The sequence below is a fragment of the Microcebus murinus genome, chromosome 1 (assembly GCF_040939455.1).
Source record: "Microcebus murinus isolate Inina chromosome 1, M.murinus_Inina_mat1.0, whole genome shotgun sequence".
Classification (NCBI taxonomy): Eukaryota; Metazoa; Chordata; class Mammalia; order Primates; family Cheirogaleidae; genus Microcebus; species Microcebus murinus.
This window is the reverse complement of record NC_134104.1, coordinates 54,930,408-54,944,929: the sequence shown is the minus strand read 5'-3', so window position 1 is coordinate 54,944,929 and position 14,522 is coordinate 54,930,408. Positions and strand designations below refer to the sequence as shown.

The 14,522-nt window shown below is 30.2% G+C and overlaps 1 protein-coding gene across 3 annotated transcripts in view; it reads right to left on the bottom strand.

The window, feature by feature from the left end:
- NECTIN3 (nectin cell adhesion molecule 3) overlaps positions 1–14,522 on the bottom strand; it is a 125,055-nt gene that overhangs the window by 53,379 nt on the left and 57,154 nt on the right. The window contains exon 6 of one of the 3 annotated variants that reach the window (XM_012787420.2): positions 7,938–10,373. The exons of the other annotated variants lie outside the window; for them this stretch is intronic. Within the exon in view, the coding sequence (XP_012642874.1) occupies positions 9,793–10,373 (581 nt within the window). The 3' untranslated portion in view covers positions 7,938–9,792. Of the gene's footprint in view, positions 1–7,937; positions 10,374–14,522 lie in introns of those variants that run through there. 3 annotated transcript variants of the gene reach the window in all.

Below are 14,522 nucleotides of genomic sequence, written 5' to 3'. Positions count from 1 at the left end.
AATCTGCCTAAGACCATTCAATTAATGAATAATAGAGAACGCAGAGTAAAATAAAGTTAGGTTTGGGTAGAGTAGAAGCCTCCACTCTACGCCTTGGAAAAGAAAAATGTATTTTTTAACATCTAATGTACATTCACTATTTGGGTCCCCCAGTATGTAACTAAGAGATCTTAGTTTTCACTTAAATTGACATATTCACATATACTCATAAGTAACTGCAGTAATCGTTGAAATCTAGACACAGCAAATGCATGGAATTAAAGCACTGGTAGTTTTGAAATATGTTTCACCTACTTACCATCACAGCATTTCTGTATAATACATATTAGAAGTATTTCACAACTGTTTTTATTAAAATGTGGGTCACATGGTGTTTTTAAATTGGTAAAAAGAATGTTTTACTTTCTTCCCAAATATAAAAATGTCATCAGCAAACCAACAATGCTCGGTTGACTTATCAATGGGGCATTCTATTAGCATTATTCTAGATTAAAATTCTTACATCAGTAAGCACAAATCACCCAGTTGGATAACTTTTCTAACAATGAACAGAATCTAAGAATAGTAAAAATAATATACATTTTGAAACACTATAACCCACTTTCATTCTTGGCATCACCCTCATTTGCTAATACAAGCCTACTGTTGCTCATTTCTCTAATCCCTAGTATCTCCTTTTGAGCATGTGCTAGATGAGAAAAAGATGTGTAAATCTAGTGTGGTCAAATATTATGCTGCACTTGTAAATGTGAAGAAGAAATCTGGGATTACTTATGGATAATCTATTCTACATTATCATTTTTCCCATCATATAAATTATAGCTTTGACCACTGTACACAGCTCTAAAATAGATGATTCTATTCAGTCTTTAATAATAAGCCAATAGACAACTATTAACATTATGTGATTTGACTAAAGTAATATACCTAATCACTGGCATAAATAAAAAATCTCAATTGTTGAGTACACTACTTATTTCACACTAGTTATTCTAAAGATCTCCCTCTCATGGAGATTATTTTTTTTTGCTAAAGGAACCCTATCATGTTTGCCCAAGTGTACAGTATTTAAATGTTGTGTTCTTATTTTAATCATAATGACAAAGTTAATACAGTATTTATAATACTTCCAAAATCACTTTTCAAAACTTCAAGTTATCCTTTGAATGAGCCCAAATAAAGAATCTGAATCTACAGATCATTATAAATTCTATGTCAAGTGACATATCTCCTCCAAGAAAGTTTTTCATTTAATCTTAGCAATAATCCAAAATTTGGTAGTGCTCTGTAAGTAAAAGAACATAATTTCATTGACTTTTAATATTCTAAATTAATTCCCAACTCAAAATACAGTATTTTTAATATCCTCAATTCTCAAGTCTAAATAGATAGTATATCTAAAATATTTTAATTATGATCTACTTATCCAATTGTATCAGATTAGTCATAATTTCTAGCATCTAAGGATTTAATAACTGAGAGTTGACTGCATGTATACCACAACACATCCTTCTATCTTAACTTGAGCATCTTTATTTCATCTGGTTCCACTCATTCTTTGCTCATATTAATCCTCTCTTTTTTACATATCAATTCTTGCTATCAGGACAGGCTGGTAAGTGCTGAAATGAGCAACTAGAAGAAAAACTAGGTATGAATTCATTTACCCACTTCTAGTTACCTACTTCACTGGGTAAACTGATTATGCTAAATACATACATGGGATAGATTTCACATTTCTTTTCTGATTCTTCTGAGAAAAAAGAGAAAGTAGTAATATATTTAAGGTGTTAATAATTTAAGGATATTAACAATTGATGAACATTAGTATAAAATGCAAAGAAAAAGCTGAAATCTTTTGGATTCAAGTGAAAGTACTTTGATAAAAATTGAGAATTTAACAACACTGCCTCCCCCACATCCCCCAGGAGGGAGGTCTGGGATACTACAAAGACTTTAAATTCCAACAAAACTAATACAAAAGAAAAAAAATTAAGTCAGCAAATGTATAAACATATGACATTTTTAAACATTAGGTAGTTTACTAAGTGACTGACACAAAGCATCACTACTATCACCCTAAAGAGATGTTCTACTAAATCTAATGATATGCTTACAAGCAACAGAAAACAAAAAGACAAAAGTGCTATAATATTCACCATTAAAAGAATAGTGCATGTATCTCTAAAAAGAACAGCTTCTTGTTATCAAAGCAGCTGTGGTAACCCACATTCATTAGAAACTCACCTCCAAAAACCAAAAACTAGCATTCTCTAATACATAAAACAAGTACGCTGCCCCAAATTAAAGATATTATACATATGTCTTCTGGGGAAAATGTTCAAAATGCAACCAGTTACAAACTACAACAAAAAAATTGATACAGATACAAGAACTTTTGGGAAAAAATGTATATGTTAATATTACAGATAATAAACTAAAGTTTATCATTCTGACACAAATGAATTTTAAAAATATGAAAACTATTCAAACATATTAATATGTGCACATCTAACTCACATTAAAACTGAGACTATACCCTTTTTTTCTTCTCTTCAGCGCTTTTGCCAAAACTTCAGTGATGAGATATCATGATTCACAGGTTAATATGATGGCCTATAAACTTATCTTCCCACCTTTTATTTGTTCCCATACTATATATTGCTGTATCACAAATTTTTCCCCATAAAGAATTCCATTCTTCATTTTTCAACATCCCCTTTAATGTTTTATCTTCTCAATATGAACATCTTAGCCCATATCCAAATATTTCTCTCTCACTACTTTTTAATACAAGTGCTCTATTTGGGTTAGGTCAGTCTCCTCAGCCTCTCATCCAACAAATTGCCAAGAACCTAGTATGTGCCAGGCCTTGTGCTAAGTATTAAATACTAAGAAGGTAAGAATAAATTTTACATAGTCCCTGTCCTCACAGTATAAACACCTAAAATGGGGTGACAGAATCTATGAAATATATATCATCCAATAAAGCATAGAGATATTGCCACTTATCTATAAAAAAGACATTTAATAAAAATAAATGTTTACTAATATTTAATACATGAATTGGCATTGGTAGGTCCAATTGTCCAGGTATCAGATGTTTACCTACCACACAGGGCACCCATGGTATCATATGGGGAGAGCGGAGTGGCATAGTTCCAGAACAAAATCAAATAGATAGTTACACTTTTACTTGGTTGTTCCTTCTTAATATAATCAACATCTTGTGACATACTATGATTTATGAGAACTCAGATGAATGTTCACTTATCTAAATTTAACTAACAGTCAAAAATATAAAGGAGAAATTGCATGACTGCCCCAAGTAATAGGTGAAGACCTGACACATGGACCCAGTGGAGGTGTCAGTGCTAATCTATATGTTATACACTCATAAGCATTTATTCATAGTAAATATCATTCCTACAATGAACTGGCAGAATGAACATAACATCAGTGTGGGCACAAATAACAAAAACTGGCAATGTGAGTATCTTACTCAAAACACACAAAACTTACCAGTTAGTTACAATATGAAGTAAAACCATGGCAATGTAATGAGATGTGACAAGTCAGCCAAAAAAATTCATATATATCAGATCAGCTAAAATATAGATTTGCATTTACTTACTAACAATAAACCTCACAAGTAAACCTATACTGTGCTGAAATACTAGCTACTGTGAAGGTGAGGTTATTGTTACTAGCAAGTCATTGAAAAGCCAAATATCTTCAACGTGAAGACAAGCTGTAAAAATGGTAGCTGGGCTGAAAACTCTTAAGGGCCCAAACGATACTTCTTCGATTTGCATCTACCTGTTTTTGAGAAATGGTGTTTTACTTACCACATCTAAAAGTCAAGTATCGACATTAACTGAACATGGAATGAGACCTCTGACTCAATGAATCAAAAAGTATAAAATCAATATTAAAAAATACATGGAGCACAATCATTTGGTTTTCCCAAAAATGTTTTAGTAAGAAAAAAAGGTTAACTTTTAAAATGAAATACAATCATATTATTTCCTGAAATACTATAGTTTCTGTATTTAGTGACAAAAAATATTAACATGTTTAAAATATTTTATATCAGACAAAATTTCAATTTTTGAATATTTTATAATGCATGTAGCAAACTGCTTTGGTAGCACACATATAACTGGAGCACATACTAATTTTTAACTGATAGGTACAAAGAGTTTTCACTGATCTAGAGAGGATAGGTAAAAAAAAAAGAATAAAATGTGCAGTTATAGTAATTATAAGTTGTTATAGGTAGCAGTTATTAATTCTAAAGGGGAAAGAAAATTTCATAAATCTACCATTAGAGCTGGAGATTAAATACAGACCGGTGTCCCAGTGTGGTAGACGGAGGGGAATTACAAGTAAAGGGTGCAGCATGGACATAATTATTCAGACATCTAAACATATGGTATAGTAAAAGAACAGCTTATATTAATATATCTAGACACTGAGTAGATTCTCTGTTAATAGATCTAGGCATTGAGCACCAAATGGCTATATATATAAATATATATACAAATATAAAGGCATTATGTGACTTCTGATGGAAGAAAATACCACCAATATGTATGAAGTAATCTTACCCCCCCAAAATCAAACCTGAATCTAACCAAGGCTCTAGATCTTACTACCAAGTTTAGAGAAAACACAGAGGGATGCATTTGGGAAACAACTGGAACAATTCAAACTGGGAAACTACAGGACTAACCAAGCAGTTTCTTCAACAAATAAATTGCAAGGGAAAATTGGGGTGGGGGCAGGGAGACAAAGATTAAAAGATAATTCTAGCAATCACCATGGATCATATTTGGGTCCTGATTAAAGCTGTAAAATATATATAATTAGTAATGTGAATACTCACTGGATACTTGAAATTAATGAATTATTATTAATTTATGGTGTAATAATAATACTGTGGTTAGTTTTTTAAATGGTCCCTATCTTCTAGAGCTACATACTGATTTATTTACAGATGAAGTATGTCAGGAGGGATTATGTGGGGTAGTGTTTGAATGAAATAAGATTGACCATAAATTAATAATAATTGAAGCTGGTACATGGAGGTTAATTTTTCTGTACTATTTGTGGTATAATTTTCCATAATATAAAGGGTGTTTTTTTTTGGAAAAAGGAATGGGCTAGGCATCTAGATCTAGTTACACCTGGCTTTTCGACAAAACTGTCCCTTCATGATTAGGTTTTCCCTGGGGTATTTCTCATAACTGAGACTGTCCAATTAATTATCATGTCTATAGAAGTATTATACACGTAAGGAACTGAGGCTTTGAATTACAAGTTTTGAGGAATACTCATATTTTTAAGTTATTGTCCTAAAGGTCACTTTCAGTCTGCTTCATCCATATTGCCCAGCCAGAATGAACAGCAGCTATTAACCAAAAGCAAGTGAAACAAAACTTAGCCCCAAATTGAATCATGTTTTAGGATTCTAAATTGAAATGAACATAAATAACTATTACCAAAGTTTGAGGGAAAAAATGATGCCTGAGGGCATGTAAGGCAAACACTTTTGTAAATGTTTAGTTTAAAGCTCTTGAGGGAAACCTATCACTACTCAAGTAAAAGTAGTCAAGTCAAAGTAGATAGATATTTCTTTTTTTTTTTTTTTCAAAAAAAGGCAGCTGATTGGAATATAGAAGAAAACAAATATATACACAGAAAGCATTAAAAAAATATAGAGAAGTTGGTATACTATGTACACTATTCAAAGTCTCTTTCATGCCTATATTTTTATTGGTACACTAAGAAGGAAACCAAATAACTCAGGTAAATTGTATATTATTGAAAACAAAAACCAAACAAGAACAAAATCACTGTTCTAAAATAAAATAAAGTATGGAAAATGTATCACAACTAAAAATGTCTGAAATAGGCAACGGGGTGATGCGTAACAAAGTAGTTACAAACGATTCAAAACAATGGCATTTCTAATCAAAGCAGCTCACAAATAAGTAAAAACATTAAATGGCAACTTAAGAAATATCTTATGAAATGTCTTAATTTCGAACTGAAAGCAAATACATAAAATTTGACTTATGCCAAAGTAACAGCAAAAGCATTTATAATAGGCTTTAACTGCTAGGACGATAGAGACAAGATTAATTCATGACTATTGAGAGTGTTATTTAAGATGTATTAACATATATGAAATAGAAATAAATGGTTAATTATAATCAAATTTTATAATGGCCAACATGCCAATTATTCTTAACCTGATAATATACTTTGTTTTGGGAAGAGAATATAAAACAGCTTTCCAATTCCCACCAACTATTAATTAAATTTTGATAATTATAATAAAGAAAACTAGGTTACACACACATATAAACACACACGCATGCAACTCTAGCAAATACCATAATGAGGACAAAAAAGGTAATACACAGCATGGACTTACTGTAGAAATATACTTCTAAAGAATTTTTAAAAATTTTTATTTAAAGATTCATTGCATGGCTATTGGGGCTAACGCCTAATACATAATAACTTAGTAAAAAAAAAAAAAAATTATCACTGGTACAAACTTAAATGAAACCCAAACCCAAATTACCAAAAATTTGAGAAAGAAGCTTTATCAGGTCGGTGCATTTCTAATTAACAAGTAAACAGGAAAGACAATTCAATCTGTAATCTACTCTCCTATTAGAATTAAAAATTCAATATGAGTAGCATTTCTTCCTTTCTTATATTTTACATTGATTACTCCACACATTAACAACTTCTTACTTGTCCATATACTTTGTTTTAGCAGTATTTACCAAAAACAAAATCAAACTCAAATCAGATATTTTCACATATAAAATGACTACATCTCTCAATTTTTGCATTTACATATTGTACTTCCTATAGCCCCTTAATGCAAAATATTTACCCATAGTTTCCTTCTAAAACTTTCCTGTATTTGGCTGTCAGAAGCAATATATATATATTAGTGAAAAATCTTAATGGTTTCTTTAATATTAGACTTATCAAATAGAACATTATTAGGCACATGGTAAAATACTAAATCTTTCAGCTACAAAGTATTTCTTAAATATCACTTTTAAAGTTAACTCCTACCCTTATTAAGGTTTAATATATTTTAATAAAAATGGCAGGAAAAGTAAAAGTTGCATTCATCTTCATTGTATTATTGAAATATTTTAAACAGTATGAAAGGAAACTCTCAAGTGAATACAAAAATGCAAAAACAGTTCAAACCTATATGAAATAAATAAATTTAAATATGGCCAAAAAAGAGTAAAAATATCCTTTCATCTTTTCCAAGACAGTAGGATTTTCATATATATACCTGCCAACTAGCTGTACACATCACTGGTATTCAAAAACTAAGTTAACAAAATGTTTATTTAATATGACTATGTTTACAAACAAGTCTTTATGTACAATAAACATCCATAAAGTTCTAATAAACAACAGTGCAATGCTTCCAAAAATCTTAAGTACTAGTATCAGATTCTTAAAATTTGAAAACCTTTTACCTTGCCAAATGATTAAAGATACAGAATATGTGAAATATGCATTTGTAGTTTTCCAGGTCACCCTCTCCCACCAAAAATAATATAAAATAAAATAACCTATCCACAAAATGGCCACAATGTAAATGGAATTTTATAATTAGTAAGTCTGTATTTATATTTTTGAAATATAGTTCTTGAAATATGTTGCTAATTGCCTTCAGATTATACTCAAGATTTATACAGAATCCTAAATGTGATTATTCTCTTTAGATTTATACAGCATTTCAAACTATTAATTTTAAATGATGAAATTTTGATCAAAAAAGGCACAAATTTACATCTTTCATGGTGAGAAATTTTAGAACCATTTTTCTTATGGGCATATCATTGCTGACATTTAAAGACAAAATAAAAGTCACTTCAAACACAGTGTATTATCAAAAGTTTTATTCCAATGACTTGGAATAAAGAGTCTTAGTATTTGTATGTCAGTGGTTATAAAAGCCAAACACTTTTAACAAGATATCAGTGAACTTTACTTAATTATATCCTTAACCTGATATTACAGTCTTACACTAACTATATGGAAAGAGAAATAAAATAGGTTTCTAATTTTCACAAAATACTGCTAATTAAAATAAAGAGAACTAGTTTACATCCCTTAGAATGAAGTTTTCACTACTTGCAATATACTAAGACAATGTTAGAATTTTGCCCTCTAAATCATTTTTTTGCTGTGATGTGGATTGGAAGGGGGTAATTGGGAGGGTTAAAAAAAGTACCTACTTTGTCTTTTTATTTAAAAAATAATTTATTTATGATTCTCCTACTAACTTCCACTTCATTACCCTGGCATAACAGTCCTTTTATCAAATGAATCATCAATAAAAAACATTCTTTAGGCTTCAAAATAGTTGTCATTATTACAATTTTATAGGACTCCACTGTAGGAGCAATTTAATTACCTTACAAAGAAGATCCACATTTGAAGATTTAGATAACATTTCTTTCTCAGATACATGATTCTGGAAAGGATATACTTAATTAGGTAAAAAAACAAAAACAAAAAACCTCATGGTATGTTTCCAGTTTTAATTGGAAAAACAAAAATCTTGAAATACATACATACATTTAGGAGGAAAAAGGAGATGAACTGCCAATATCCATCAGCAAGTGTTACTGGTTGGTTCTATAATTCAGATTTTTCTAGTTAAATCCCAAATTTCCAAGTTTATTCTAAATATTTTTTCTGTACATTTACCCGTTTGAACATCAACATTAAATGACTAAAACAAGATGGTGCAGAAAATTCTTTCTATAGATTCTTGGTTGAAACATCTCATTTCTAAAACTAGTACTCCAATACACTGAAATGCCCTCTTTGCACTGCATTTAACTGTGTATCATCTTTTCATTACTAAGTGTATAGTTAGGACATAAAGCATTAAAATAAGACTACCACTAATGAATCAAAATCCATGTTCACATGACAATGTAAGAATGTTTTTCCAGAGATGAAAAAAATTATAGTAATTATCATGTTTAAAAGGCATGTATTTTATTATTTTTGTAGGTATTTTAGACAAAAATATTGACCAGCTAATAATGCTCTTCCACGCATAATGTTCACTGAGTTTACTACCACAGTTTTAGTGCAACAAAATATCTTTGAAAAGCCACTCTACAGTAATTATGGCAAGGCTCATTAAAATGCAGAGGTAAGGATTCCACTTGTATAGAAACTTAGAAAATAATGTTTGAAAAGGAAAGATGTTCCATCAGGCTAAATATTTTTTGTATACTAAAAATATATATAAACATTTCTTGAATTAGTGTTATAGTCAATTTTGATGCACTATCATTTAGTGGTGATACATTTTGAGAGGTATATTTTAACAAACATTATACTTAAGATTATAGTCTTAGGTAAACATTTAATACACAATGCCAAGGTAGTTTCCTTTTTCTTTTTTTAATTTTTGTACCAAAAAAGTCATACACACTTGATGTTGACATTTCTTCTTACCTGTGTGTGCCTCAGACCAATAAAGTACTCTGCATTAAATTTAAATCTTGAGACAGTAGTACAGCATTGAAAAAAATTGTAAAGCAGCTTAGATACACTGAACCCAGATTTTACATTTTCATTTGTCAGATTAGAATATAAAAAGCTTGAAAATCAACTTGAAAAAGCTTATTCTTCCTCAAGAAAAAGTATGAACAATCTGAAAATGATCAACTAGTATGAATGAAACATTGTACATAGTTAAGTCACATTTAATGGTTGCTAGACATACCACTCCCTCCTGGAAATTACGGAACCATCTACATGTGAAACTAAGTCATCTTCATTTTCGTCATAATGTTCATCATTGACGAACTTCATTCCCATTTTTAGATCTTCATAATAATCCATTGGTCTTTCAAACCTATTGAGATTTTCTACATTGTTCCATTGAGTTTTTTCAGGCTCTTCTAAATAGTCTTTACGTATTAGATTGTTCACTGGATTTTTGATTTCTTTTTTTACACTGTCTGGATAAGAATCAAGCTCCTCTTGTTGAAGAACATCTATTTGTGATTCTTTTTGCATATCTGATGGTGGAATGTAGTTCTTGGCAAAGTAGTCTCCACGAAACGTCCGTCTTCTCCTATAGCAGAATATTCCAGCCAAAACACTTACAAGTACTACGAAGAGAGCCCCACCCACTACACTAGCAATGATCGTGCCAATTGTGTCATCCTTAATTGTTGCCAAAGTTGACAATGGGAAGGGCAATTTTTTAGGTTCTGTTGCTAGATCCTCGATGTCAGCAGTTGAGGGATGCCACTGAATTGTAGGCTGAAGGGTGGTAGTAGTAGGAGGATCTAATGGAAACAGTAAAGATAGACAAGACACAGAAAGGCAAAGAATGTCAATGCAGGCTGATTCAGCAGCAAGTTGAAAAGACAGCACAGTTAATGAATATATATTCATAGTAACAATAGTTTTTCATTCTTAATTTTATTACAATTAGACGGTAGTGGCACTTAGATATCTTAAAGAAAAAACTGACACTAAGTCAGTTACCAATAAAGAGAAAGGAACAAAACCTATAGTTTAAATCCTAATTTCTTCTATTCCAAGTTTAATAGTGATATTACACTCCAGAAAATAGGTACTTATATTTTTAATGAAGAGTATTACTTAAGTGTCCTATACATAGCTGGCTTAAGAATTATCATAAAAAATTAAATCAAAGTCAAATGTATATTTTCTTAGCCAGTAGCAAAAGAAAATAAAATTTAAGAATGAAAAAAATTAAAGTTTTCTTAATATCCATTTTTACCTACTATGGTTTATTTTTATAAGATCTGGACTAATCTTTAAAAGAATGAAAAACTATAGATTCTTGTTAAGTGGACACAGTATAAGCTGTTGGTTTAATAATTCTCTCAAAAATATTTTCCTTATATTAAAAAACTCAAAAAATATTTAGAAAGGAGATATATAGTAAATATCATTATTTAGTAATTAAAAAATAAAAAGCATATGTTTAAACTGTTAGCCAAATGGGCTATTATATTATCAAATGAAACTAATAAAGTAAAAATATATTAAAGTAATAAAAAATGTCATCATCTTATCTAATACCCCATGGGTAAGATAACCGAACATTTAGAAAATTAAGGATTTCAACTATATCTGCAAAATTTAATGTCATTGCTTTACAATGGAGTCTCAAAGAGTAACTAATATTTTAGAGAGAACATTCTAATATTTAAATATTAGATGCAAATGAACCTGTGTATTGACATTAGATTACAGAGTAGCCATTAATATTAAAAAGCAACTAAATATAAATAGTAAAAATTAAAGATTAGTTAATTATCAATTAAGTAGTATTTGTAGGTCATGTTACACAAAGTTCTAGAATTTGAAGAAACTTTAAGTTTAAAGATCTTGAATTTCTTCATATATGAAAAAAAATGACCCAAATGGTAACCTCCTATAATTAATTTTTAAATGAGTGGTACTGATAGAGCTTTTAAAAAATGATTGTTAGAAAAATACTAAATCTACATGGGGTAAGTTATTCTAATATTACAAGCTAAAGAAAAATACTTACTGAAACAGGTTTCATCACGGAATGCCATACATATAGAATATGGTAAAAATTTAGCAAGTACAGTATAAAGTTTAACAAGTATAGTATAACTAATTTCCTGTGAGTTCAAAGTAACACAACAGGTAATCCTGTCAACTACTTTGAAGTGAATATTAGCTATCATAGTAAATGTAAGTAAATTAAGGAAGTTTTAATTTATGAGAACCTATTCACTAACTGAACAAATTCAATCTCAAAAAAACAATTGTGGAATAGAAGGATCGTGTGTAGAGCGTAAAAGTAGTAAATCTTCATGTAATTCAACTGCACAGAATTAGCTACTAAAGAAATAGAGTAAAAATTAAATCATTTGTAAGACAATTCATGTATTTTCTGAGAGAGCAGGAGTAAGGGGAAAGTCAAGTTTTAAGTATTGAAGGTCATCTTTGTAATGATTCCCAAAGAAAAAAGTATTACAATAAAATGGTATCAACACATTTAAATAAAAGTACAAATCATTTAAGTAAATTTATAATTTACACGCTTTCGTGCCTGTAAGGTTTTTAAAGGTTTTGGTAGCTCTTGCTTGACATGCTAGTTCTCAGAACAGTGAATACATCCGAACTTTTACCAAGTATAAGATACAAGTGAATGTTTTTACCAAGTACCCTCAAAATAAAAACAAAAAAAGAAAAAGAAAAAACCCTGACATTTCTTATATCTACTTGCAAAGTTCTTCATATGTACACAAATAGATGTTTATTACTCATTTCCCTCAAATTAACAAAATATAGCTTTCAGAAAAATCTAACCAGAAATTTAAAAATCTTATGCTATTTAATTTGGTTAGTGGATCTAGAATGTTTCAACCCACCATCCCCATCCTTAATCAGTGTTAAAAATAGCATAATTTTACTAGAACTGCCATTCCATGAAAGAGAGACTATTGTTAATACTTTATTATTTTGTATTTTAAGCAATAGGCATATGACAATGCATATAAAACATTTGTTTTCTAATTTAGAAAGAGAGTCACAATTCCTGTAAGGAAACAGGTCTATTTTTTAATCATCAATAGCTACTTATTTATCATGATTTAAAATCCTTCCCAATAGCATTCCTTATTTTTTCAAACATTAGTTTTCATATACTTTGCTGAATGAATGTGTGATAAATGAGGATATAATGACTCTAAGTTCTCCTCACCCAAATGAAGAACTTCTTAAGTTTCTTTTTATAACTAATGAGTTCTGTCAAAAAGGAAAACAAATAGTCAGGTAAGGCCTCTGCAGCTATAAGGTATATTTTGGCTTAATAATTACTGTGTTAAAAAAATTTAAATTGATCGACTTATTTTTATTTTAGACTTTATAGGGTTATTTAAATAAACAAAATCATGCATTTTGAAATTTAAGGATTGCTAAGTGCAAATTCTTAAAGTTTAACGCTATGCATGGATCCTAAAATCAGTATGACCCCAAATTCAAGTTTGGGCAGGAATAAGAGTTTTAGGAATGGGGAGACTTATTTGATATATAAAATCTGCTTTTCTATTTTCAAAAAGAAGTAATAGATACCAGTTAGGGGGAAAATACACACCAAAAGCAAACCACAAAACACAATTTCAAGCAGTCAGGCAGTATTAGACAAAGAGCTATCACATCCCTCTACAATGTTACTATACTAAGAGTATAATTCAATTGAATATTGAAATCTTGAATCAATGACTTCAATCCAAAAATCTTATATTTATCAATGTCAGAAAATGTGTAATAAAATCAAGAACAATTTCCCTTAGAGTTGCTAACTCCATTCTGAAGGGTAGTCCCCCCACCTCCTCTTTGGGTTCAGTTAATGTGCTGGGGAAGACATGCTTACATGTATAGGTTTATTATAAAGGAAATAACAAATGATATCAATAAAGAGATGCCTAGGGCAAGGTATGATTGAAGGGGCATGCCACCTTCCAGGAACCTCCCTGTGTGTTCAGCTATCTAGAAGCTCTCTACTCTGTTCTGAGTAGAACTCTCAGTCTCTAATCATAAGATACATTTCTTTTATACATATTATTAAAATCATATCTAAAATTTTAAAATATCAATTTTAATATTGAAGTCAACTTTTTTTCCTAGTGAAAAAAGGGTACATATAACAATGAAAAAGAGTCTGGACATAAAAGTAAAGTCTAATTCTTGATTACATATAACACTATCTTCTTCTGAAGTACTTAGAAGTAATTAATTGTGATTTTTCATATTTATTAAAAATTTGATTTCCTTCTTATAAGACTTAATAGATGGTGATTAAAAAATGTGTAAAGTTTATCACTTGTATTACATCAGTTCCCTCATCAAACAAAATAAAGTTACCTAAAAGCAGATTCTGTACTTTTAAATTATTTCCTGATTGTTTTCTTCTCAGATTTATCATGAAACAAAAGCGTAATAACACCTATTATAGATTAAAAACATCATTGCAGATGGTGGGAATATAGCAGTGATTAAAGCAGACAAAAAATCCTGACTGCTTCAGAGTTATGTTCTAATAAGAGTAAAAACAGATAAGCAAATAAATAAAATACGTAGTAGGTCACATGGCAATACTGAAGAGAAAAACAAGGTGGAGAAGGAGGACTGAACAGTAGTAAAGGAGTGAAGAGAGAGGGTTGTCAGTTTTAAATACAGTCGTAAGGAAGAAAGACCTCACTGAAACAGGTGACATTTTTGTAAAGACTTACAGGAAGTGAGGGAAACAGCTATGAGGATACCTAGTAGAAGAGCATTCCAGCCAGTGGAAAAAATAAATACAAAGACTCTGAAGTAGGAATGTGTGTGTACTCAAAAAACCGTCCAGTGTGGCTGAGCTAGTGAACAAGGCATATAATAAGAAACTAGTTCAGTGAGATAATCCAGGACAAGAGCATGTATAC